The following is a 26,593-nucleotide window of genomic DNA, read 5'->3' as shown; positions in this document are numbered from 1 at the left end:
TGTCCAGAGTGTCCCAAACGCTTCATGCGCAGCGATCACCTCTCAAAGCATATCAAAACCCACTTAAACAAGAAAGCAGTGGCCGCTACTTGTGGCACCCCAGGGTCCAATGACGCCGGCTCTCCTACAGCAATTACAAAAGTCGAAGTGGGAGCAACATCAAATGAGCAGCACACCATAGTCACCATGGAAACCTTATCTGCAGAGAGCATAGCTCGATTAGCCAGCAGTGGGATCAACATGATGCAGGTGGACCTTCACCAAATCAACGGCAACAGTTACTAAGGACACAGAGGAGCGGGAAGACATCCTCGGTGGTCCGCATTTGGACATTTGAGCTTAAAAAGGGCAAAAACCTCTCAAACACTTCAGACAGGACGGATGGCCACAAGATAAAAGACACTATCCAATTTGGGATTTGAGGCAGGAATATGCATTTCAAACGAGTTCAAGACCTCTGTGGCATTAAAGGGTCAGAGCTGAAATCAAATGTAAGATTAGAGAAAAAAACGCCATGAAATGTAGTTTCCCCTGACTGGAAATGGCACTACACTAGCATTTGTCTCACATGAAGACCCAATCTTAGGTCGTAGATGCAATAAAAACACACAGACCTGCATATACTCGGCTAGTAATATTCTCTTTCCCAACTTATTCAGTAGAGACACGACACTAAGTCAGAGCCCTTATTTGAGCCTCGCTTGTTGTCTCTCTCTCCCTCTCAGGTGTCTCCTGCACAAAAGTGGCCCAGAATATTATACTGATCCTTAGCAAAAAAAAAAAAGTATTTAGTTGTTATACGTTTGTGGCTGCATTCTTTTTCTTAAGGTAACCATACAGTTGTACAACCTAACAATTCTGGTATTGTATGAATTTGTAAACCAGATCAGGGTGGAGGGCTAGAATATTTGATGTCATAACCAGGTGAAAGCCACGAGCACTAACTGATCAGTGTGAGGAATTAAGTGTCAGGCCACTGAAATCCTGAGAATAACTCTTTAACCTCTTATTTAGGTACACACATTCAAGCCATCATGCTTTGATAAATTTATCATAGCAAAACTTTTTTTAATGTAAATAGATATATATTTTGGTAATGTAAAGGCTAGTTTAGACAGGATCATTTGACAAGATTGCCTTTCAGTTGTATGAACTTCTCATGCACAATCAATCTTAATCTTATATTATTACTTTTATATATATTTAGATTACGTGTGTAAACTGACCAGCCTTTCTGTCATAGAAATTTCTATACAGTCCAGATTTTCCCATCGATTTAATTTCTGTGGTATATGTGTCATTTGATACTCCGCCTTGAGCCCCTTCAGTTTCTCTTTTCTGTTGGTGGAAAGTTTTTTGTTTAGTCACATCTGGTCAGAAGTATTTCGTAATGTCCAGACAGCATGAATATGTAAGCTCCAAACCAAAGGTTCATACTCATTTTCTAAGTAAACTGATGAGATCTTTCTTTGGTCCATGAACTTTCTAATATTTTTACTCTTGTCGTGCATATGTTCAAGTTCTAACTGGAAAAGATCCAGCTTGAGGCAAGCCTCAGACACGCTTTTCTTTTGTTGTCCAGCTATACAAGTTACAAACTGTTTCAAGGGTTGGAAGTTTTTTTCCCCAGAAGATGCTCCTCACCTCTGTTAGGATTTGTTTCTTTGTGTCAGAATTCAGCTTTATTTGAGAAGAAAATTGTACCTTTTATTATGTCAGAAAAACGTGTTTAAAATCTATATACTTACGTCATCGGACAACAAGTGCTCTTACGTTCTGCCCCGTTTTAAATAAGGGATTTTATATTGTGTGTATACAATTTCTGCAAATGCCAACAGCTGGATTAAAATTATGACTATACTTTGTCTCATTTATTTTGAAACTTTTTGCATAATTTAAAAACACACAACAATGAGCTGATAAAAAAATCTCTTTATTTGGTTAAAATGGAACATGTGCAAACAGGATTTAAAAATATGTTTAGAGAAACGGCTCCCCCTAGTGCTCACATCACATCTCTACATCATCCTCACCCTTCAGTTTATTGCGCAGGCTGCAAGAGAGAAAAAACATGGTTGAAAGTTCTTGATGATACTTTTATGGATTAGCAATGTTATTTTTTTAAAGGTTCTTTTTTGGGTCTTTTGTCTGTATTTGATAGATCAGGAAATCAGGAGAGAATGGGGAATGAAGAGATGGGAAAGGAGCCACAGATTTGAACTGGGTCACTCTCTAGCAGGACTAGAGCCTCCATACATGGGGTGTGGCCTAACCACTCAGCTATGTTTGCCCCATATTTAAATATAATCCCAAACTCTACAAGGGCCACATTGGGCAACTTGTGAATGTGGATGCCAATACAGTTTCATTGTACAAAATGCTAAAACAATGCACATTTAACCCCTGAAATTATTAAATATTGTGGATTTCCTCACCTGGTGAGGTAGGAGTGGACATCAGAGAAGCCATGGAACTGAGCGAGGGGAAACAGGATGCCGGTTGGGCAGCGACCATCACGCTGGCGGCAGAAACTGCAGTTGCAAATGCCTCGACAGGGAGGGCACCTCCACTCCTATTGCGATAATAGTGGTTAAAGGGAATGTGCAGGCAGGATCTAACTTGAAAGTAAAAGTACTATTAATGTGAGATTTATCCCTGCAAGGTTAATGACTTCAAGGTCATTAAAAAGAGCAATAATTAAAGTGTTGTTCTAGAGACGGTATGTTTTTCAGTGCTGTTAATTGTTTCAATTTGTTCAGACATATCTAATGTGACAGACAATGCACCATACCTATCCAAATAAAGGGTTTTAGGCACTTTTTTGGCTATAGTTGCAACACTTTTGTGTGACCTGTATCATCCAACTGTGTAAGGAAGACTTGTTTACTGGTTGCAGCAGTATTGTCTTCAACTCCAAAAGTTTTTGCTTTAGGTAAACAAGTTTCTAAAAACTCAATGTTAAGTGAAAACTTTAAGACTTCCTCCAATAATCCCAAATTTTACATGTAGATTTACTGTGCTTCTGCTGTTTATTTTCGTCTGAGGATCCTCATTAGCACGTGCATTAGCATCAGCTATTCTTTCTGAGGTCCAAACCACATTATCATACAAAATTATAGCATAATAATGCTTAAAATAAATAAGTCATTGAGTGTACAGAAATGTTTCCAGTGAGAGCAGTATTATGTCCAATAATGTCTACCCTTTCAAGTCCAATTTCAGTGTGCATGAACACATCAAGTGCATTTGCATTTAAGGCTTTATTTTAATATGATCATCTTTTATTTAAAAAAACCTGTATATGGGACAATTCTAGCTTTTTCAAAAAAATCTACATTAAATATTGCCCTTCTTTTTTGGATCCAAATGGTACTTCTTAAAAGCCTGCCCAACAGTCCAGCCTGAACCCCTAATGACAAGATAGGTGCCAAATAATCTTTGCACAACGTTGTGTACAAGTAAAGCATGTGTAGGTGGTCTAGAAGTCTGACCGGATCAAGCAGTGCCTTCTTGACATCCTCCCCATATCTGTTCCTCAGACACGGCCCGCAAAACTGACCCTGAATCCCCCGACAGTCCTCACTGCGGCAGCAAGTCTTTGTGTCAATGGTTTTCTGACGGCACTGGTGACATGTGGAGCCCTAAAAATACAGTAGAAAGGTACTCTGACATTTTTATGATGGCACAAAGCAAGTCACGCAATCAATCAACACTCAAATATTAAACCTAAAGGAGAAAATGTCACCGGGAAGCTACTTGGTGAGTCTCCTCAAATACCACTACTTTTTCTCAAAGCTGCAACAGTGACAAACTTAAATGAAATGCACATCCTCAGTACATCGTCTTGATTACATTTACATTTGTATTTTAAAAAAACAGCATGTTGAGTCAGGATGTTAACTCACAGTGACTGTATTGTAGACTTTATCTGTCATGTTCTCTGCGACCAGCTGCAGCTCATCCTCTGTGATGTCCTCCACAGAGCGAATTATATGAGGTTTGCATTGCTTAGGACGTGGGGCACCTCTGCGCTGTGGGGCTCGGCGTACCTGGGCAGCAAAGACAGAAATAATGATTCCTTAAGCTTAACCTTTCTCACAGAAGCTGACAAGGCAGATTTCCTAAGCTGAACATGCTACAAAAACCTAATTAATCGTCCATTCCTCACCGTTATACAGTAGATAGTTTAATTAAATGAACAGAAATTGGTTAAAACACAATGCTAGAGAGTAAAATCAAGTAAAGACTAAGTTTGGAGTCTTGCCACTCACTACACTCAGATCTTGTGAATGCCTGCATACTGTTGCTCTGGAACAATAAAGCAACCAGACAGTAGCTTCACGCTGACACACAATCCAGACAGGCACAATTTATCAAAAATTTAACTTTCTAAACTGTTAATTAGTTGACAAAGACATCAGTGTTGAAAACAGTTTATCAGTTAATAAAACCTGTTGAAAGTCTGACAGGCCGCCCCCTGGCTGTCCCTGTGTTTTCTCATTTGTATCTACACAACTGCTGTGTTTCAGTATTACGCATGCCATGCAGTGCTACAAAGCTGCAATGCTTTTAATTCCAACTGTACTTTTCTTATCATAATATTCAAACATGATCCTACTGCTCTAGAAAAAGTCCCCACAATATAAATCCAGAAAAAAGATTTAATCCAAAAACATTAAAACAATTAAGATCAATGGATTTTTCTCTAGTAAAGGAAACATTTATGATAAATTGCCAGTCTTCAATTGAGCTGAGCTCAGAAAACATGCAACTTCATGAGGGTCAAGCAGCATTTTACAATAAAGGTGCCAGGTTCCTATATTCGTTTTTAAAGTTCGCGTCCATGTTAAAATTGACGAAAAAAACTTCAAAGCTGATAATGACGATCAACAGGTTAACAGATTGGCCCATCTTTGATTTTAATATAACTTTATGAACTCTAACGTACATTAAGTAAACATATCTACAGGACGATCATCCTATAAAAAGAGTCTTATTGTAGCATAGCAAAAAACATCTATCCTACTGGAGGAATATTAATGCACTTTTTCCCAGCTGTGAAGTTACAGAGGTTGTAGTGGTTCTCAGTCTTATTTTGTAAACATTTCCAGCAGATTTTTGATAAGTGACAAAGCTGACCTCCAGCAGCTCCTCCTCCAGGCTGAGCTCCAACTCTTCCTTCTTTGGGGATAAAGGCTCTTCAACTCCCCCCATAGAGCGGGTCAATCTGCGAGAAGCCCGCTCTGGGTTCCTCCTGGACTCTCCCCCAGAGCGTGGTGGACGCTACAGAATCAGTTTGATAAAAGTAACCCCAGAACATTGGTCCATTTAGAAATGATGATTTAGAAATCTTTTAGAGCCTGTTTGAATTCTGAAGGAAACACACAGAAAATACTCCTTCATATTTACTAATCCCTCTGGAAAATTAATGACTGGTGTGTGAGTGATTTTTAATGTCTTCAACTCACAGAGGTTTTCCCTTTTGTTTTCTGTTTGGTCTCTTGCTTTTTCAGAAACCCTGCTCCTCCTGGCATCTTCTGCAGGTCTGCCATCAGCTGAGCCAACTGTGAGAAAAACAGGGAGAACAAACAGATTATGGAAACAGCAGGTTACAAACATCTTAAGTCATGCTGGTAGTGAAAATGTGCCAGAATGTGATACTACAAAGCATTCAGCATAATAATATCACACATTTTTAGCAGCAGATTTCTGCCTTTACAATTTTGACATGTGGCATAAGCTAATTGATGACACTGTGTACACAAATAAATGATGTCTGATGAAGAGCTACTCTGCTCGAAACGTCACGTTGGTGCAATAAATAAATACATTTTTGGAGCCCTGCAGTGTGTGAGGCATCTTTCTGTTCTCAGTTAGTCTCCTTTTCGGCTCAGCACCTGCCCACCTAGGTTTGGATGTGCATGTAGACCTTTTTCTTACACAAATAAATAAGCCTTTGAAAGCAAAATAATCAGACACACAGTGATGTTATCTTGTGACAGCTGTAACATTGTCATGTCTGAGCTGTGTTTCACATATTGCCATATCAGATATTTCAGCTCATCAGCACTACCAAATATACCTTTACCTCTGTCTCACTTAACAAAATTGGGAAATGCCAGATTGATTGGAAGTAAAACAAAAAAGTCAATAAAAATACTGGGTTTGCAAAAAGGACCAAGAACTTCAACTCCAAGAGGTTTAAGTGCAAGTGGAGTCACAAGTCACTAACTTTACAGTCAAGAAACAAGCCTTTTTTTCATTGTGGTATATCCATATTTGTGATCATTTTCTGTATGCAACAGTAAGTTTTTGAGTGTGGTTGGATTTTTTTTTTTCATTTGAGGACAAGGTGGAGAACACACAATGTAATGGCTTGGTTCCATATTGTTTGAACTATAATGCACAGGATGTGGTGTTTGTAGTCACCATTGCTTTGTTGGCCATGATGTTCTGCTGTCTCTTGGCCAGGAAAGAATCAGCAGTATCCTCTGCTGAATCAGATCCTTGCCCCTCAGCAGGGGACGGCTGAGCCACTTCTGCATCCTCATTGTCTGCTTCAAATTGATCAGGTCTTGTTCTCTTAGCACGGCTTGTGCTTCTTGCCTTCTTCAGCCCTCTCTTTAAGGTCCTCTTTTCATCCACAACCTCCTCATTACCATCATCATCATCATAAGCAGACTGTGAAGAGCGGAGAGCCACCCTCAGCCTAAAGGGTTGGGTCCCTGAAGATGGTTTGGCCCTCTTTTTCAGGATGAGCTCAGGCTGGGCTTCATCATCTTCCATTGTAATCTCCTGGACAAAAAAAATAGTTTTTGAATTGAGCTGGTGATACATTAATTTCACATTTTTTAAAGAAACTAATTTATTTAATTATCAAAGTCACAAGCTCAATAGAGTCTGTTTGATGCCTGCACCACCTGCTGTGTACCAAGTCTTTGTAGGCTAAAATTCATCATAAAGCAAAACAAAGCGTTTACCACAAATAAATTAAAGAGTTCAGTATATGTATATTTTTACTTTTAGTGTTGCATCACGAGTACCTACATTTATGTAAAATTGCTTACCTTATCGAGTTCACTATCGGAAAATCCATAAAATGTTCGCTCATTTTCAGACTCCTCAGAGAAAACACTAGCCACTGCTAACTCTTTTTTGACAGAGATCATACCTAAAATCCTTTCCTGTCGAAATATTTATAAAAAATAAAAAATGCCTAATTGGTTTAAAATTTGTTTTAGCCCGAAAAATAAGATAGAAATGTTGACTTTTCTTTTTAATTTCTGATGGAAGTGAAGCCCACAGGTACCCAAACTGCTAAGTTCGAGGTTTAGCTAGCTTGTTCCGCTTGCGCACTGCCAACCGTCCATTAAATCATGTCGAACGTTAGGTGTGCGTGTTTTGTAGTTTAGGGCAGCCCGAGTACACATCATTTTACTTTTTTAAAACTCCGCCCTTGAGGGGTGAACTTAACACCTTGGCATGATGCTCTTCAAAACACTTAAAGAAAGAGCCAGAAGCCAAATGTGTGGTAGTGTTGGCGACATTTCCACGACAAACACTGGGCAGTCGTCAAATAAAACGCATAAAACAACGAGTTAAGCCTCCACCAAGGTGAGTTAGTCATTTTTGATGACATGGTATCGAAGCAGAGGGCCTTCTGTAGTGCAAACAAAGGGAATCTTCTCTGCTAATCGATGCTATCAGTTAACTGCTATAATGTCAGTGCTACTAGCTAAACTTGCTATAATGCTTAGTAACCAAACATAAAGTTACTAAGTTAAAGTAACCAAATATACAGTGGGTGGTTTAGCATTATTGTGTATTGTGTATTTTAGCATACAGCTCCTCAGTATCCACTCATTATTCAGTATTTGAAGTAACTTGAGTAGATTTATAGACCAGTACTTCTGCTTTTAATTTTTAATCTTAACCTTAATAGCTCTACTTTTATTATAGTACAGTAGTTCTGTACGTTTTCCACCCCTGCTTCAGGGGGAGTTTAAAAAAATGAAGGCCCCAAGGGAAAAGCCACGGTGAGGCTCTTTACCATTCTCCCAAAGCACTCCTAACTTGAAAAGACAAATATTTTGAAGTATTTCTTTACAGTTATTAAAACCACTGAATCACCAATTATACCTAAATGTGAGTCAGAATATCCCAAACTCTCTTTTTCTTAATCATCCAGCATGTCTGAAGATGTAGCTCATGGTAGCTGTTCTCAAATGGTGTGGCGAGGCACACTTGTGTGCCTTGAGACTTTGTACAACCATACATTACTATAATAACTGTACAGCAACTTAAGTTTCTGTAGCATGTTTTAAAAAGGCATTTTTTGGGGATATGGATATGGTGTGCCTCGAGGTTTTGGCATATATTTGGGTGTGCCTTGGGGAAAAAAGGTTGAAAACCACTGGCTTACAGAAATGACTTAAAGAATAACTGATAAATGCACTCAACATTTTTTAATTAATTTAATGCAATTTCACCATGTGGCCATCCACTATTTTGTGGATTTGATATTTCTGTATAGATCTACCTTGCTTATATTTGCTTTTGAGGAGCCTGAACTCAGTAGGGGACCGGGGTTTCTTCCCAAGGAATTTTTTGTTCCATCAAACTTTTTTTGATGGGATTTTCACTGTTTGCCTGTTGTTTACCTTCAAAATATTCACCTGAATTGGTGAAATATATGGATACCACACATTCAGTACATGCTCTTGTTGTATTCATTGAGGCCTTTTGAAGCATGAGGCCTCAGGCAATTGCCAACCTTAGCCAAATGATAAAACTGTAGATATTCAGAGTAATGGAAAATGCCTCTGTGCCAGAAAATCCCCAAATAAACCATTACTGCAATACAAAATGCATTGTGTATCAAGTCTTGGTTTAAAAAATGATGATGATTTCATCCAGAAATTCTAAGCAACCATGATATTTGATATTACTCTTTCTGCAAGATTTAACCTACCGCATTCTTTTCCTGGCATTGTTGAACCACCTGAATGTTGATTTATATTTTCTCCTTCACTGACTCAGGTGAGCCGTCTAAAACCTCTGGTTGTCCATCAGTTTACCTGTGGTCCTAAAGAACAGAGCCAGCTGCAGCAGCCACAAACATGGATGCTGATAATATTCCTGGACAATGGAAGATTATTATCTGGATACATTTTTTCATTTCCACAGCCCACTATATGGCAGGAGACAGTATATGTTGGACATGCAGGTGTGTGGCAGTGGGAGTGATGCCGGGAAACGTGGGAAACTCCTCTCACGTTCCCAGGACTGATAAATTCTCTGCATGCCCCGTTTTGGCTCAGAGTGATCATGATGATCATGCAACGGTGGCTGCTAATCTCAGCTCTGGGTGAGTGCATTTGTTATGAAAATTTCTGTTTTTATTTTTTAAGCACATAAATAAAATCCTAGTATTTTTTTTGTTGTTGTTGTTGTTGTTTTGAGTAAGTTTTCATTGTCTCGCAAAATTTAGAATTGGAAACTATAGCTATTGACTGAACTTTTTTGGTCATTGTTTTAATATTGTTGTCTTAAAAAACAACTACTGAGTTCAATAGATGATAAGCATCCTCTAAAGAGTTTAAGACTGACCAAAAATTAAAGCAAAGTTAATAGGCACTAAGTACACAAAATTAACACAAGCTGTTGTTTCTTTGCTCCTCCATCCAGAGAGCATCTTTTTCTGCATCTCCAGTCAATCTTTTCTTCAAAAGAGACAATGTGCTTTCCAAGTGTCTCCCCAGAACAGCAATTACACAGCAGCAGGTAATGTGAGCGGTTCAGTTCAGCTGTGTGAAAGCACTCAGTGCTGTGTTGGCTATTTTCTGATCATCGATGGCCAGCCAACGGTGGACCTTCTTGGTGAGAAAATCAGATATCTGGATGAGTGCCTCTGTACTTGTCAGTGTTCACTGCATTCTGTTGTTGTAGATTAAAAAAGTCGTAGCAATTTTTCACTGCAAGCTCTCAAGGGTTTTCAATTTATTCTTTGTTTCTTGGTCCTTTTTTCAGTTTTCTGTTGTGGTATTGATCTTTTATTTGCAGCTTGTGATGTAGCTGAAAAATCATGCCCGGATGAAGTCTGCAAGGCTCAAACCCGCTTCGGTGGGCGCCTCATAAAGTGTGTGTGCAACACTGACCTCTGCAACAGCAACATCACATGGATCCCAGAGTCTGATGAGACTCATCCTACCCTGTCTTATTCTTCAGGTATGTTAACAAGATGATGAATCAATCATTGAGGATTAATAACAAACCTTTATGTGATAAACATCAGTGATATATACATTTATTACATAAATATTTGAGACGTGAGCATACTTTTGGCTGGAAAGGGGAGGAGGAGTAGACCAACATGTTTTATTTTTGTTTCTAGATGGAACAATGAAAATCGTTGTAATTCTGGCAGTAACGATGGCCCTGTGCTTCATGGTTGTTTTCGCCAAACGAGGCTTCTTCAAAGAGAAAAGTAAGGACCTTTTATAAAAATGAAGAGAACGCTGCCAAATTGATTAAAAAAGGTTAATCTGAGTGTCCATTTTTGTGGAAAGCAAAATTACTGAATGTAAACTGAGCTGAATAACTAAAGTGTTATGTCTAAATCTTCTCGTACATGTACAAGAAGCTTGTATGTGAAATGGCATACATTTATTCCTCAGATTAACAAAGCTATACATTATTACTCCTCATGTGGAAATCTCTAAGTAGGATTCAGATCAAACAGGCTGTATTTTAAAAAAAAGAGTTCAGACACTTTCTCTGCTGATCAGAGGATTACTGAATCACATTCTTCCGGCATGTTTTCCACATTTTTTAAACAAAGATTCAGTTCTCGTGATGTCTGTGTTTTCCTAGAAGTGTTTCATCCTCTCAGCTTTACTGACCTTGGATTTTATCTCAGCTGTAACACTCCCTTTTACCTCTATCCTTTGTTATACATCAAGCAGTTTTTCAAGTGCTTTACACATAGAATAGTTTGGCATTTAATTGACTTTTGTGTATTTAATCACCTAAATTTTATGTTTTATTTTAAAAATAACTTTATTGTTTCAGAGGAGAATACGCCTTCCTTGGATGATTATACTTTCACAAAACTGTGTTCCTGCCAAACAGTGAAAACCTCTGAGACTGACATTTCTGATATTAAACTACAGCAGGCGAGTCATGTTGTTAACTGGCTTCAAACAGCATGAAACCACACAGCTTTGTAATCCATCCCCTGTCAGCTGTGTACTGTTATTTTTCATGTGTGTTTATCTTTCCAGATTGTAAGTCATGGACATTTTGCAACTGTGTGGAAGGGGAGACATCAGGGATGTGTGGTGGCAGTGAAAGTTTATCCTGCAGGTTGGAAAGATAAATGGTCTGCAGAGAAGGAGGTTTATGAGCTACCGCTGATGAATCATGCTGGGATTGTCCCCTTCCTGGGTGCTGGGAGGAAAACGGATGGCAGTTGGCTGATGGTGCTGCAGTTTGCTGAATATGTGAGTGGAAACCTGTCGAGGCCAGCTACAGGAAAATTAACTTTATTTCAGAGAGTTCAGGAGTTCTTAAAACAAAATGAAATATAAGAAAAAACAGCACTATATAGAAAAGATTGCTGTGTGTCATTTAGTTGTATTACTTTATTTAAATTATAATATAGCTTTTTTTCTTGACAGCCTTATGAGTTAACTTCATATAGGAGAAGAAACGAAAAAAAAGTTGAAAAGAAATAATATCAGAATAATAATGAAGAGGTTAAACATTTAATTAGTCAGAGTTTTACAGATTAAAGTAGTCAAGGTTTTTAGGTGTGATTGAAAAGTTTTACTTGAAGGTACAAAATAGGGGTGGGCAAAAATATCGATTAATCGATGCATCGCAATATTTCCTCCCCCAATTCAATATCGATTCAGCAAATGCTCTGAATCGATTCATCTCCTGGCCAGTGGGGAGTCACTGTGCGTTGTATGGATAGAGGCCTCACTCAACCAAACAACAACCAACCATAACCATGTTATGTGAGGTTTATCACAATTTCCAAGAGGACAGAAATATTATTTAAGTTTACATGCACTTTACTTTTTCAGTGTTCATACAGAACTGTCATGTTTTTTACTTTTGTACTCCTTATGCACAAATAAGTTATTATTGTGCAAATTTTTATTTTCAGATGTTTTATTGCTCAAAAATGTGGGGTGACTTACCAAATATGTTCACATGGGCATGAAAGTAATTATTTAAAAATTGTCAACAGGTTATTTGTGTATTTCTACTTCTTACTGAATCGACATTGAAGCATTTAAATCAATATCGAATAGATATCGAATCGAATCGAAATCGAATTGAATCGTGAGGTTCTTAACAATGCCTAGCCCTAGTAAAAAAAGAGAAATGATAGACCTGTGTTAATTGTTTGACAAGTTTTGTTTTTGTTTTTTTACAATTTATTTATCAAGGATGATGTGCCATTTTGACAGCCCTTATAGTAATTTAATTTTTGTTTGTTCATTTTAACAAAAAAAAAGGGAAATTAAGAGAGAGAAGGAATTCTGAATAACAATTTAAAAATCTAAGTCAAACCAAGTAAGAAGAGCCTGAGGTACTAGGGATGCACGATTATAGCAAAAATATGTTTACAATTATTTTGATTGTAATTGAGATCGTGATTATAAAGCACAATTACTGATTGATTTAACATCTGCAACACATGCACTTATTGAACTTAGACATTCTTAACACTTTGAAAGATAACAATAAATGAATTCTTAAAAAGAGAAATATATACAAATAACAGTATAGTAACATTTAATCAACATAAGTACAAACTTTTATGGCCAAAGTATATAGAAAATGCTGTAACTTTTGCCACAGGACAAATCTAGGTACAGTGTCATAATATTCCTGGAAGAATACATAAGCAAAGATTTAAATTTACCCCAGGATTAACATTTTTTTTATGATTCAGCAGAAACCTTTTACTATTGTTTTAGTCGTGTACGGTTAGTATTTTCTGTAAATCTGTAGTAATTCAGGTATGATCATTACATCAGATATTAAAGATAATTAGGTTTCTTCTTCAGGTCCGGATAATTAAATAAATTAACCTTGAGAGAACAATAAAAATGGTCTTTATATACCTAAAAGATTAGGTTGATACCAGACATACACAATGTTTGAAACAATTACTCTTTGTCTCAAACCACATGCTGGCAAACTGATTTCTTTAATCTTTGGTAAGGTAAAAGAAGATCAGCTTTGTCAGAGTGAGAAATTCATCTTTACTCACGCTGCAGCCATAGACAACACTCAACAACATAAAGATTACACATGAAACAACACTTTGACAAAAGACTTCTAGTATCAATAAATAATTTCTTTAAAACATTTAGAATGTCAAAACCAATAGCATTTTTAGAGAACCAGTTCAAAAATACAGATATACATAAATCACTGTCAAATCCATTGCCCTTCCTGCCTTATTTTCTGCTATGTAAGAGCTTTATAGACACAGGAATAAATGAATTTTAAACCTGTTCAGTCTACAGTCCAGAACCCTGAACCTCTCACTGGAGGGCAGCAGTTCCTACTCTGGATGTAAAACATGAGATTGATCATCAACAATCTTAGGGGCCTGCCTGAGAGCACCCTGTTCAAAATTTGTCTGCAGTGATGTGTGATTTTCATCACTTATTATTTTTCATACAGTCTGAATCAGTTGTATGAGTACATTAATGTTTATGTCTTTGCTCTTGGATGTTCTTGTGTTCTTTTGATTTCAGGGCTCTCTCCATTCCTTTCTCTGTAAGCACACAACCAGCTGGACATCATCTCTGAATCTGTGCCAGTCTTTATCACAGGGACTTTCCTATCTCCACTCTGACCTTCACAAACACGGTATGGGCCTGATTGTTACTGTGAGCAAATGTTACTGTATCTATTTGTATATTTGTTAACATAGCCAGTATTTGAAGAGCACATGACCATTGATTTATGACTTAAAATAATATGGTGTTGTCTAAAAGAATGAAATGGTGATTATTTGGGTGATTTCTGAAGAGTAAAAACCAAAAGGCTTATAAACAAACTGCTTATTTCATATATTAGCATAGCTGTAGCATTCTTCACTTTATTGCAGAGGATGTATATGAATTATTCTGGTTCAATGTGTCATCTGTTCTGAAGTAAACTCAAGCATCATTGGAAAGGTGTAATGACACAAATGAGCCTTTCTTGATTAATAAAGTTTCCAGAATTAGTGGGAAAAAAATACATCATATTATCACAAATGTGTGTCTCTACTTGCAGATATGCACAAGCCTCCTGTGGCTCACAGGGACTTGAGCAGCTTCAATGTGCTTGTAAGAGCAGACGGGACCTGTGTGCTGTGTGATTTTGGATGCTCTACCATCCTGCGCTCTTGTTCAGGGCAGCGTCATCTACATAATCGCATGTCAATAATGGAGGTAAGAACAAAAACGATGCAGCTGCTTCTGTGGTCACTGGTTTTAGACCCCCCCCCCCCCCCGAATAAATGTAAGTCATGCAAAGTGGCAGGATCTTAAGTTTAATAACACCATTTCGTATTTCTATCCATCTACAGAGACAGTTGGGCACCCTGTGCTACATGTCTCCTGAAGTCCTGGAAGGCTCTGTGAACCTCAGGAACACCTGGTGTCTCCTGCAGGGTGACATCTATGCTCTGGGACTGCTGCTGTGGGAGATCTGGATGCGCTGCTCAGATTTATTTCAAGGTACACTTTTGTAAAAAAAACAACAGATGAGCATTTTTGAGAAACACATATTCACATAACCACATATCTCTGAAAAAAGACGAATGGAAGAAAGAAATGGAGCAAGATGGGCAGATTCACATTGTTTTTTTTTTGTTAGTTTGTTTCCTGAGGAAAACACAAAGTGAAAGTAGATAATAAAGAAACTCCTTTCCCTCACATCTTATTAATAAGTAAAAATTAAGAACTGTTACATGAATCGACATTGTCAGTGTCTGTTGTTTTCTTTTCTATGAGCACAATCAGCTGTATCTCTGCTCTGCTTGGATGATCTTCCCTTTGTTGATACTGGCCTGATGTTGAACTGAATTCAAATGTCTCCATCTGCAGGCACTATTGTTCCACAGCGTCTGTTACCTTACCAATCTGAGCTGGGAGTCAAAGTGACATTAGAAAACCTCATTGTTCACGTGTGCTACATGGACCAAAGACCCTCCATACCTAAACACTGGAAACTGCTACCACAGGTATTAAATCCCAAGGGCCTATTTATGTCTATGCATTGTTTGTATTGGCTAGTTTGCATAAAAGACTGACCATAGTTGAACATCTTTCAGGGTTCTGCCCTGCAGGAGCTTTTTGAGGATTGCTGGGACTGTGACCCAGATGCTCGACTGACTGCTCAGTGTGTGGCAGAGCGAATAGACCGATTAGCCTCCTTTCAGTCTGATTACTCTCAATGATTTTTGTCTTTTTAGGATGCTTTGTTGTGTTTGCATGTTGTTTGTTCGCAATATTACTTTTAATAATAGCATATTTAGCTTTTCTGTTTAATTGCATCAGGTTAAACTGCGTAGGTAGCTTGGGGCACTGGCATCCTAGCAGTTACGTCTTTGCGCCTCATGCTCGGATGTCATTGTCCTCCATGCAGGGGGCCTGGGTTCAAATCTGGCATGTGAATCCTTTCCTGCATGCTTTTTACCACTCTCTCTATTACCAGTTTACAACTCTTTACCTGTCCCATCTATGATAATAAATCATAAAAGAAACAATACTATAGCTCTTTGACTTGTACATTTTTGATATTTTTTATTTTTATTGGAAATTTTGAAACTTAGTAAATAGATTGGGATGCAGCTAGAACATAAAACCATTAAAGGGTGTATCCATAAAACATCACGGTAATAGCTGCCCGGGAAAAAATGTTTGTTTTCATTGTTTACCCATTTCTATATTATTGTTATCGTGATTCTATTTTTTACATTGTTAAATAAAGAAATTGATACCAATAAAAATCTGTGATTTCTTAATGATTTGTATCTAGTTTTGTATTTGAGGAAAAATGAAAGAAATTTGCATCTTCTAGTAATAGGCCTTTCCACAGTAAACCAGGCTAGAGAGATGATGTGTATTATAGGCCTGTTTCTCTAAAACCATTCGATTTCTTCAAGAAATGTTAAATGTTAATAGCAACACTCTTGCGCGCCCTTCTTGGCAAGTCAAAGTGTGTATTGTTAAAATATTTTTGGTAAAGACAAAGGGACTTAATTTGTATTGCACTTTTCCTACATCACTGATTGAATACAGCAATTAATCTATATCCATTATCCATAAAAACAGGACCTGATAAATGCAGAAAATGCCATGAGTTTGTAATGAGGAAGCCATGACACCCAGAAGTGGAGATAAAGAGGGGAGCTTTTTGGAGCCTATGGAGGTCAGTGATATCATGGTCTATTGAAAAGTCAGGCTGTGATAATGTCATTTTATCTTTAACCTGAATAATAACCCCTCTTATCAAAGCAACAAATTTTGTTTATTTATGCTGCAGTTCAATACAGCATTTTTTAAAATTCAAACCCCTTAAAACAGAATTGGCTTTTTATTGGTGATGTCAATGAGGATGTGCACACTGAACTAAGCAATAAGAAAAGTAATGTCAGTCATGGCAACGCCATAATGTAAACAAAAACCTGGATGCAAGAAAACAAGCAGAGAAAACTTTACAGTTTTAACAAATTAAATGGAAAACAATTACATAATTAGGAAATGTGGCAGAAATTGGTAAAAAGTGGTAAAAAAAAAATGACTGAGTGGCAAAAAAGTGATAAAATGCCAAAAAGAAAGTGGCAAAAAATTGTGATACAAAAAGCACCTAATAGATAGTCTGTCAAAATAGACTGAGATTGGCAAAAAAAGTGACAAAATGCCAAATAAATGGGGGGAAAGGGGCAAAATTGGGATACAAAGTGCTAAAAAGAAGTACAATTCGCTTAAGGGATGCAAAGTAATGGCAAACATGGGTGAAACACATTAAATAGGATAAAAAGGTGGTGAAATAGTGGCAAAACTAGGTAAAACGTGGTAAAATGGACTGGAATGGCAAAAATTGGATAAAAATGCCAGAAAGTGGCAAAAATTGCAGAAAAAATGCAAAAAAACAGGCGAAAAGTGACAAAAACTGGCAATGAATTGGCAAAAAAGTGCAAAATTCAAGCAAAAATTGGACCAAAAAAAAAGTGGCAAAAACTGATGAAAAGTGACACAAATGGGCATAAAGTGGACAAAGAAAAATGTGGCAAAGTAGGGATAAGGGCTATGATAAGTTTGCACCAATACAAGCCAGACAACGCCACTTAGGGACTTTCACCCTAGGAGTTTTACCCAGTTCTAAAGATAAGAGGCAAACACAGGTTCACTCTACAAGGAAGACAGACGTGGTTCAAAAAGCAACTCAAAAATGTATTTATAAGTTTAAATGCAAAAAAATATATATTAATGGGACTGGAAGTGGCTGTGGGAAGAAAAAAAGTTATTAGTAATTTGCAATGAATTTTAAGTCAAATTTATGGAAAGGATGTATCAAAATTTTATTACAATTTATTTTTTTAACAATTGGTCTTTAATTAATAAAACACTTCCAGGTAAAGTGGCTAAAACCAACAAAAAGGGAAGGGGGAGTGAGTGGGAGCTAGCAAGAGGGAGGCAGTCTACCAAAGGAAGTGTCCCAGGAGTGCACTTACCCACCACACGTGAACTCACTGCAAAACACGGCAAACAGGTGCAGACTACTGTGTCCCAGTGCGCCTATCACTACAACAAAAAGGTGCAGGGAACCACCCAGAGTGCCTTGCCTCCACCGCTAGCCAGCAACCACTGCACTGTAAGGGACAAGAAAGAAAAAGTTACACAAAAGAAATAGTTAAAACCTATATAAAACCAGTTGGTCCAGCTAAAAAGGCCTATTTTAATGACAATTTGATAAAATGCTACCAAAACAGAACAAGCAAACTACAGCAAAACAAAGGACAAAACTAAAGGCTAAACAGTGGGCAAAACAAGACAAAACTCAGGACAAAACTAAGGACAAAACAAGACAAAACAGCAGCTGATCGTGTCTGCCCAGGTAGCTACATTTACCCAGCTGTCCGCTGATCCCGCTTAACACCCCTTGATTCAATGGACACCAAGATGACCAGGTAAAAGTGCACAACCAGGAAGGAAACTCAGGTCTGACCATGTGGCAGCCACCAGGCAAAGACAAAGGAGAAAGAGGCAGTTAACCTGCCACAGGTGGCTTAAGTAGGGTCTGCCAATCTGGAGGGGGAGGAGTTGACCTACTTTTGAGAGGCTGCACAGCTCACAGCATCTGCACTCAGATTCTCTCTGCTACAAAAAGAAAAACGAAAAATGGACGGAAATAGGCAAAAGTGGGCTAAAAATGCCAAACAGCTGCACCACCAAGAAGTGGTGAAATGGTGGCAAAAATTGGTTTAAAAAAGTGGTAAAAATTGACAGAAAATGGCAAAAATGGCTGAAAAGTGGCAAAAAGCTGTAAAAACTGTGAAACATTGAAGAAATTATATATAAAACGCCAAAATAATTCCGATATCGGCACCCAGTAATAGTTTGACATAATTTTCCGGTCCAAAATGAGGTAACTTTTCAACTGATCTAACACACATGCATTGATATCATTAAGAAATCACGACTGGGGAGGGCTAGCGCATGTTTGGTCACTATCTTTTTTTAATCAACATAAATAACAAAAGCTATAGAAAGCTCTTCAAAGTTCCTATTTTTTTATATCATGGGTTTATTGATTCACTAAGGAGTATGAATCACAACCAGGCTATTTCAGGTCAGGTGAGTGTATTTGTCATGGGATACCCCTCTTGGCTCCTCCCTGTAAAATATCGGTTTAAATAGTTGGGAGTCAGCATCAACATTTCCATTATCATAACTCTTTGTGTCACAGAAACCTGTAGATCAACTTTTCATTCAAATCTGGACTTGTGCCATTACGTAAACACGGTACGTGGCCTTTAATGACGGGCGTGGCGTCCTCGCGTTTATCTGCTGCTTCCTCGCTGCTCGATGCGGAAGGAAAACAGAGAGCTCTGAATTCCTCGGAACTAAACCAGACCCGAGGCAAGTTTTCAAGGTAAGTCTGAGAAACCGAGATTACTGACGAACAGTGATTATTAGAGGCTGGTGTGGTTTGGAATAATGGCGTTTGGGCGATTTTCTTTTACTTTTAATGAGCTTTGCGCGTCACACAGTGTTTGTAGGCATCAAAAACAGAAAGTGTTGCGAAATTCATCCTGGTGCTGCAACATTTGACCACAGTTTAGACACGGTTAAAACGGCAGTACATGTGTAAGTGCATTTATGTAATCTGAATACAAATAATGCTATCGAAAGTCGAGTACAAGTACGTTAGGTAAAGTCTAGAAAACATTAAGCTCAACTGTAAAGGTCAGGTGTGCAGGCATTAATCATTCACAGGTGTAAGCATACCTAAAATACTATTGTAAATGTGTTATTGATTCAACCCAAATTCTGTTACTGGGAAACTTCAAAGACTTGTTCAGCCACGAAAAAGTTTTGGCAATATGAAATATGGATCTAATGTATCAGTAGCATCACTGTCATTGCTTCACTAGTTTTTTTAAATCAATACTTGTTGGATGCCCTTCGGGTTTTCACATTTGAGTAATTGTCTATGTTTTTATTTTTCTATGGGTTTTTAACTTGAATGAATTTAGTCTATTTTAAAACAGTTCATAATTTAGTAACTTTTCAAAAGGTTTGATGCCTTTTGAATATTAGTAGATGGTATGAAAAACTAGGGGTTTATTGATTTGATAAAGGTGATTATCAGCCTGACCGATTATTGAAGCAAATATTTGGCCTTTGGCTGATTATCGTATTGCAATTCTAATTTATTGACAATGGGTCAAATTTATTAATCTACAAGATCGCTATCTTGACTCCACTTTAATATGTGTCTTCTACTCTGGCTTCATTTTCACTCTCTAAAGACTCACCAAATTTCCTGCATACAACACAGTCTGATTGGTTAGATGTCACATGAGTTCTAGCCAATCAGCACTTGAGCCTGGGTGCCACTTGCATAGTGAGTGTATTGCATCACTTCCTGTTTTCCTGTTGTTGCTGTTTCTCTTTGCCTCTCTCATGCTGATAGAGCTAGGGCTAAATTGTTTATTTTCCTTTAGTTTTTTATCATGTAATTTTACTTTTGCCAAATTAAGTAAATTTTGTATCATAATAAATGTGTATTGCTGACAAATATTTGTTACCAGCAGTGGTGGACAAACTATTCAACTCCTGTACTTGAATTGAAGTATTGATACTCATGGTCAAATCTTACTCAAGTACAAGTAAAAGATGCTCAGTGAAATTTTACTCAAGTTAAAGTACTAAAGTACTTACTTTTGAAAATACTTAAGTATTCAAAAGTACATGTATTTAAAAGTACTTAAGTATTCAAAAGTACAAAGTACATTTTCTAATATCAGTACATTGCTGTATGTTTTCTCAGTGCTTTTACAGAACCTTGTAACTCTCTGAAACCACCTAATGATGTACTGATTTACATGTAGAACCACTCTGCTACAAAAAGTCAGTAAAAACACCTGTAAAAACTTCACCATAAAAATGCAATCAAAAACAACTCGACAGAAACACACGTAAAACTCACTCAAACCATAGTCTCGTCTCACTTGTCACCAAGGTTAGCACACTAATGGTCGGCTGCATTTCAATCAACGGTCATCTCATTGAACCGCAACCACTTTAACCTCAGACAACTTCATTTAAAATGTTTTATCTGGAGTGAAAAATAACATTCATACCATTCATACACATTCTCACATCACTGGATTTAAACACATCGGTTATAAGCCGAACCTTGCAATTGAGAGATGACTGGCTCAGCTACTGATCTGCAGCCAGCCAGTGATAATGTACTTTATTGTGTGCTTTTCTTTGTTTTCTAATATTTCTTCTCGCTGTTTTCTCAGGATTTTGTGCAGGAAGTGAAGTATTTGACTCTCTGGGTCCATAAGAATTACCATGTGGCCAAACCAAGGTGAGATATTGTAAACCAATTTATGAATATTTATCCTCTATCATGTTAAGTTGTTATGTAGAATAAGGTGTTCGTGTATTTTTATGTGTACCAGGTCCACCTGCCCCAATGGGCCCTCCAAACCCAGCTTACCCTCCTGCTTACAACCCCGCATATCCTGCTGCTCCGCCTCCAGGAGTCTTCCCTCAGCCTCCACATCCAGCGTATCCAGCAGGCCAGTACCCAGCCAGTATGAATCCTGGCATGGTACCACCAAATGCACTTCCGGGGGCAATGCCTTACAGAGCTCCAGGGCTTCAGCCCTATCCTGTAGCTCCAGGTGGATATCCAGCTGTCCCTCCTGCAGGTGTTTACCCAGGCCCTTACCCACACTCTCCTAAAGGCCACAAAGGTCATAAAGATCACAAAGGTCATAAAGGTCACAAAGGTCACAAAGGTCACTGTCATGGAGGGATGAACCCGATGATGGGAGCGCTAGGCGGGGGATTGGCAGGAGTGGGAATGGGAATGGCTGGACATAAAGTCCACAAAAAGATGAAGAAGATGAAGAAATTACACAAGGTGCACAAGCATGGACACCATGGCAAGGTGAGAAAAAGTTTAGTGGTATACCAAGTAAGAAATGCTCTGGATGTTTCAGATATTGAAATATTAATACTAGATTAAAAGATGGCAGTAGAACTTACATACACCTCTCAGCTATAGGCTGCTACTTCATTTAAATAATACCCTCACAACAAAATAAAAACAGCATTGGAAAGTGTAATTTCCTTGTTTGTTTAAATAGGGATCCTTTATTTTTAAGATGGACTATTATGTCTTGGCACATGAAAACTCAGAATTAGACACTATGTTGTATTATGAAGCAATAATGAATAGATGCTTTATTTCCACAGACAAAACACTAAATTATGAACTATATACGCTGTCTCTCCTCAGCTGTTGTCATAAATAAAGTGTTAATTACATTTTAAAATCCCATTTACTTTGCAAAACATGCTGTCAAATAATAAATTATTTGGCCTCTGTGATGTTAGACGTTCACCAAAAAATAACCACACTCCCTACACAAGACATTTTTAGTGGTTCTAAGCCTTTAACAATATATAGATATTTTTGTGACTAACTTACTTAGACCTAAATCTGCATAAAGCATTAGCCTCTAAAATCTAAGTATTATGTAAAAAACTGAACAGGATTTCAGTGTTTACAACAATTTATAATTCTCAACCTCAGTAGATAGAGACACGAAATCAAAGTATTTGGAAACTTAGATACTTGTTTTTAACACTTGTCTTTGGCCTAAATTTTGTTAACATTTTAAAGTCATCCATCAGTCAAATGAAAATCATCACCATCCACTTCATCATGTCACTCATCCAGTGAGCCTCAGGTGCCAGGTCTGCCTTCATCTTCACATCATAATCTGAGTTTCCTCCATTGTTTGTTGTCTAAAATACCCTTGTAGCCATCATCTTTTTCACTGCTTAACTTAAAAAAAACCTTGTCTTCCTTAAAATTTTCTGTGGGCAAAGAGGCTAAGACTAAGATATTTTGATCCCATCTGGCTTCCATCATGCATTGGGAAATGGCATTTGGTGAAAGTCAGACCAGACTTGAGCCCAGGCCACCAACCTCACCGCTTGGCCATCTGCACCCTTAGGGCTTTTATTTTGAGAGGTCAGTGGAGAGAGCAGGAAATTGGGTACAGAGAATGGAGAATGTTCACAGGCTGGGCCTGAACCTGGGCTTGAACCAGCTTAGAAGACCCCCATACATGTGATGTGACCTTACCACTAGGCAACTGGCAAACCCTTCTAAAATTTCTCATGAAAAGTTTTTTTTTCTTTTAAACCTTTATTTAACCAGCTTAAGACCTACTGAGATTGTGATCTCTTTCATAGAAATGAATCTGGCCAAGAGGTCAGCAACACACATCACAATAAATAATATTTTTAAGAGACAGAGTACAAAAGTACGTTAAAACAATCATTTGGAAAGTGCATAACTAATTGAAATAAAAGTGCTGGAAAATGAATCACAGTAACAGTTTAAAAACACAGACACTGTTCCATGGTCATTTAAGACAAAATGAATGGCTTCAAGTGAACTGAGTTCTGACAGTTTCAAATCATCCATCCATTTTCTATACTATTCCATTCCGGGTCACGGGGGGGGGGGGGGGCTGTAGCCTATCCCAGCTGTCAGCGGGCGAGAGGCGGGGTACACCCTGGACTGCTCGCCAGTCAATCGCAGGGCTGACATATAGAGACAGACAACCAGGCACGCTCACATTCACACCTACGGGCAATTTAGAGTCACCAGTTAACCTAATGAGCATGTTTTTGGTGGTGGGAGGAAGCCGGAGTACCCAGAGAGAACCCACACGTGCACAGGGAGAACATGCAAACTCCATACAGAAAGGCCCTGACCGGGAAGCGAACCAGCAACCTTCTTGCCAACAGCGCTAACCCCTGCGCCGCCGTGCCGCCCCAGTTTCAAATCAAAGATGTATAATTTACTTTAAAATATTAAACATGCAAACATCAAAACTTTAACACCTGCACTAAAAAATAAACACATACATATGATATGCAGTATCTCACACAAGTGAGAACACCCCTCACATTTCTGCAAATATTTAATTATATTTTTTCATGGGACAACACTGAAGAAATGACACTTTGATACAATGTAAAGTAGTCAGTGCACAGCTTGTGTGAAAGTGTAAATATACTGTCCCCTCAAAATAACTCAACACACAGCCATTAATGTCTAAACCGCTGGCAACAAAAGTGAGTACACCCCTAAGTGAAAATGTCCAAATTGGGCCCAGTTAGCCATTTTCCCTCCCCGGTGTCATGTGACTCATTAGTGTTACAAGGTCTCAGGTGTGAATGGGGAGCAGGTGTCTTAAATTTGGTGTTATCGCTCTCACACTCTCTCATACTGGTCACTGGAAGTTCAACATGACACCTCATGGCAAAGAACTCTGAGGATCTGAAGAAAAAGAATTGTTGCTCTACATAAAGATGGCCTAGGCTACAAGAAGTTTGCCAACACCCTGAAACTTAGCTGCAATACGGTGGCCAAGGCCATACAGCAGTTTAACAGGACAGGTTCCACTCAGAAGAGGCCTCTCAATAGTTGACCAAAGAAGTTGAATGCACGTGCTCAGCGTCATATCCAGAGGTTGTCTTTGGAAAACAGATGTATGAGTGCTGTCAACATTGCTGCCGCGGTTGGAGGGCCGGAGGGTCAGCCTGTCAGTGCTCAGACCATACTCTGCACATTGCATCAAATTGGTCTGCATGGCTGTCGTCCCAATAGGAAGCCTCTTCTAAAGATGATGCACAAGAAAGCCTGCCAACAGTTTGCTAAAGACAAGCAGTCTAAAGACATGGATTACTGGAACCATGTCCTGTGGTCTGATGAGACCAAGATGAACTTTATTTGGTTCAGATGGTTCAAGTGTGTGTGGTGGCAACCAGGGGAGGAGTACAAAGACAGGTGTGTCTTGCCTACAGTCAAGCATGGTGGTGGCAGCATCATGGTCTAGGGCTGCATGAGTGCTGCCAGCACTAGGGAGCTACAGTTCATTGAGGAAACCATGAATGCCAACATATACTGTGACATACTGAAGCAGAGCATGATCCCCTCCCTTCGGAAACTGGGCTGCAGGGCAGTATTCCAACATGATAACGACCCCAAACACACCTCCAAGACAACCACTGCCTTGCTAAAGAAGCTGAGGGTAAAGGCGATGGACTGGACAAGCAAGTCTCCAGACCTAAACCCTATTGAGCATCTGTGGAGCATCCTCAAACGGAAGGTGGAAGAGCGCAAGATCTCTAACATCCACCAGCTCTGTGATGTCGTCATGGAAGAGTGGAAGAGGACTGTGGCAACCTGTAAAGCTTTGGTGAACTTAATGCACAGGAGAGTTAAGGCAGTGCTGGAAAATAATGATGGCCACACAAAATATTGACACTCTGGGCCCAATTTGGACATTTTCACTTAGGGGTGTACTCACTTTTGTTGCCAGCGGTTTAGACATTAATGGCTGTGTGTTGAGTTATCTTGAGGGGACGGTAAATTTACACTGTCACACAAGCTGTACACTGACTACTTTACATTGTATCAAAGTATAATTTCTTGAGTGTTGTCCCATGAAAAATATAATTAAATATTTGCAGAAATATGAGGGATGTACTCACTTTTGTGAGATACTGTATAACCTTAATGGACAATAATAATAATGACAGATGGGCAGTGAGATATGAGACTTGTAAAATTCTTGTAAAATGTTTAAGACAGCAGAAAAATATAAAAAAAACAGGCTCTCATATAACCCATCCATCTACAATGTATTGTAAGTCATAGTGCCTTGAAAAGCTAGATGATTGCAACATTCTCCACTCATCGTTTCTATGTCTCGTCTGACACCATCGATGTTTGGAATGATAGAAGTCATCCCCAACCTTTTATCTCAGCTGTGAACACAATAATTTTTGTATTAATCATCCCTCTATTTTCCTCCACAGTCCTCCAGCAGTAGCAGCAGCAGCAGCAGTAGCAGCAGCAGTGACTCAGAATGAGGCCAAAGGTTCAAGACAAGGCAGTAACGGAAACAATGCTGTAGAAAAGGGCAATTTGACTGTTAACACTGAGCATGCTAAAGTCATGCTTATCACTTTAAAAAGGAAAACAGAAAATAATTGTCTTATCATTTATTTTAATGACTTATCAAACTATAAGTAAACATCCCCTACATTTGTGGCTGTACTGCATTCCAGCATATATTATATGAGTTTATGCATTTCCTTTCTTTTTTTAACTATTATGCTGATTGAATGACTCTATATTGGTGTTTGTCTAATGGTAAAAGTATACTAAAATAGAAATATTTTTGAGAGGGATTACAGCAATGTGTTACCTGTCCAAATGGACATCTTTGTTTTGATGTCAAATGTGATCTAATCAAATGTATTTTTTCACAGGGAGAGGTAGAGAGTGACACAAATGTTTGTAGAGACTACTTTAGACTTACTGTTTTTAATTTGATGATCACTGTATCATAAGACTGCAGAAAAACTTTTTCTGCATTTCTCTGTTATATCTGCACTACTTGTAACATTATGTTTTAAAGGGTATTAAAGTAATCCTGCTTAATAAATAAATGGATATATGATGTCTGAGTTGTCTGATTGTCCATCAAAGTGTTAAATGTTTTATGGTTGCAGTGCACTTTACGCCCACTAGCGGTCTTATATAAATAAGTACTTTTAAAGTTGAAGAAGGTGTCAAGAAAATAGTTAAAGCGTGCATAAATAACCGAGAGTAGCATGTAAAATTGTGTGAATGAAATGTGACAGTCATTTTCAACAACAGACACTTTCTGCTGTACTGGTGATAGCGGTGCATCAATGTTTGTATTTCGTATAAAACTCTTCTTTTAAATGATACA

General features: G+C 38.3%; 4 protein-coding genes across 10 annotated transcripts in view; 3 read left to right on the top strand and 1 right to left on the bottom strand.

Annotated features, from left to right (window-relative positions):
• sp1 (sp1 transcription factor) overlaps window positions 1-1,860 on the top strand; it is an 11,400-nt gene extending 9,540 nt beyond the window's left edge. For all 3 annotated transcript variants that reach the window (XM_041783217.1, XM_041783216.1, XM_041783218.1), the window contains exon 6: window positions 1-1,860. This exon is cut by the window's left edge and continues 17 nt beyond it. In XM_041783217.1, the coding sequence (XP_041639151.1) occupies window positions 1-285 (285 nt within the window). In that variant the 3' untranslated portion in view covers window positions 286-1,860.
• A 57-nt stretch (window positions 1,861-1,917) lies between these two features.
• LOC121507075 (cell division cycle-associated protein 7-like) lies at window positions 1,918-7,379 on the bottom strand. Its single transcript, XM_041783222.1, has 8 exons — window positions 7,068-7,379; window positions 6,430-6,795; window positions 5,469-5,564; window positions 5,140-5,283; window positions 3,906-4,049; window positions 3,492-3,641; window positions 2,436-2,572; window positions 1,918-2,053 (listed from the first exon to the last, which is right to left on the bottom strand). Exons 1-8 carry the CDS (start codon window positions 7,167-7,169, stop codon window positions 2,011-2,013), a joined length of 1,182 nt encoding a protein of 393 aa, XP_041639156.1. The 5' UTR covers window positions 7,170-7,379; the 3' UTR covers window positions 1,918-2,010.
• Window positions 7,380-7,519: 140 nt separating this feature from the next.
• Window positions 7,520-16,027, top strand: LOC121504164 (bone morphogenetic protein receptor type-2-like). Of its 4 annotated transcripts, none has more exons than XM_041778829.1 (12): window positions 7,520-7,614; window positions 9,187-9,367; window positions 9,713-9,879; window positions 10,063-10,227; window positions 10,394-10,486; window positions 11,071-11,174; window positions 11,283-11,501; window positions 13,782-13,896; window positions 14,308-14,465; window positions 14,603-14,753; window positions 15,123-15,259; window positions 15,350-16,027. In XM_041778829.1, exons 2-12 carry the CDS (start codon window positions 9,195-9,197, stop codon window positions 15,473-15,475), a joined length of 1,608 nt encoding a protein of 535 aa, XP_041634763.1. In that variant the 5' UTR covers window positions 7,520-7,614; window positions 9,187-9,194; the 3' UTR covers window positions 15,476-16,027. The 4 variants fall into 4 exon arrangements, with proteins under 4 accessions (XP_041634763.1, XP_041634753.1, XP_041634745.1 ...); XM_041778819.1 differs by having other exon boundaries at window positions 9,040-9,367; window positions 13,809-13,896; XM_041778811.1 differs by having other exon boundaries at window positions 9,040-9,367.
• Window positions 16,028-18,975: 2,948 nt separating this feature from the next.
• On the top strand, window positions 18,976-26,316 carry prr13 (proline rich 13). Of its 2 annotated transcripts, none has more exons than XM_041783075.1 (4): window positions 18,976-19,176; window positions 21,059-21,126; window positions 21,221-21,714; window positions 25,671-26,316. In XM_041783075.1, exons 2-4 carry the CDS (start codon window positions 21,111-21,113, stop codon window positions 25,722-25,724), a joined length of 564 nt encoding a protein of 187 aa, XP_041639009.1. In that variant the 5' UTR covers window positions 18,976-19,176; window positions 21,059-21,110; the 3' UTR covers window positions 25,725-26,316. The 2 variants fall into 2 exon arrangements, with proteins under 2 accessions (XP_041639009.1, XP_041639010.1); XM_041783076.1 differs by lacking the exon at window positions 18,976-19,176 and adding an exon at window positions 20,091-20,151.
• Window positions 26,317-26,593: the final 277 nt, after the last annotated feature.

The sequence above is a fragment of the Cheilinus undulatus genome, linkage group 3 (assembly GCF_018320785.1).
Source record: "Cheilinus undulatus linkage group 3, ASM1832078v1, whole genome shotgun sequence".
Lineage (NCBI taxonomy): Eukaryota > Metazoa > Chordata > Actinopteri > Labriformes > Labridae > Cheilinus > Cheilinus undulatus.
Note: the sequence above shows the minus strand (reverse complement) of the source record. Positions and strands in the feature narration are given on the sequence as shown.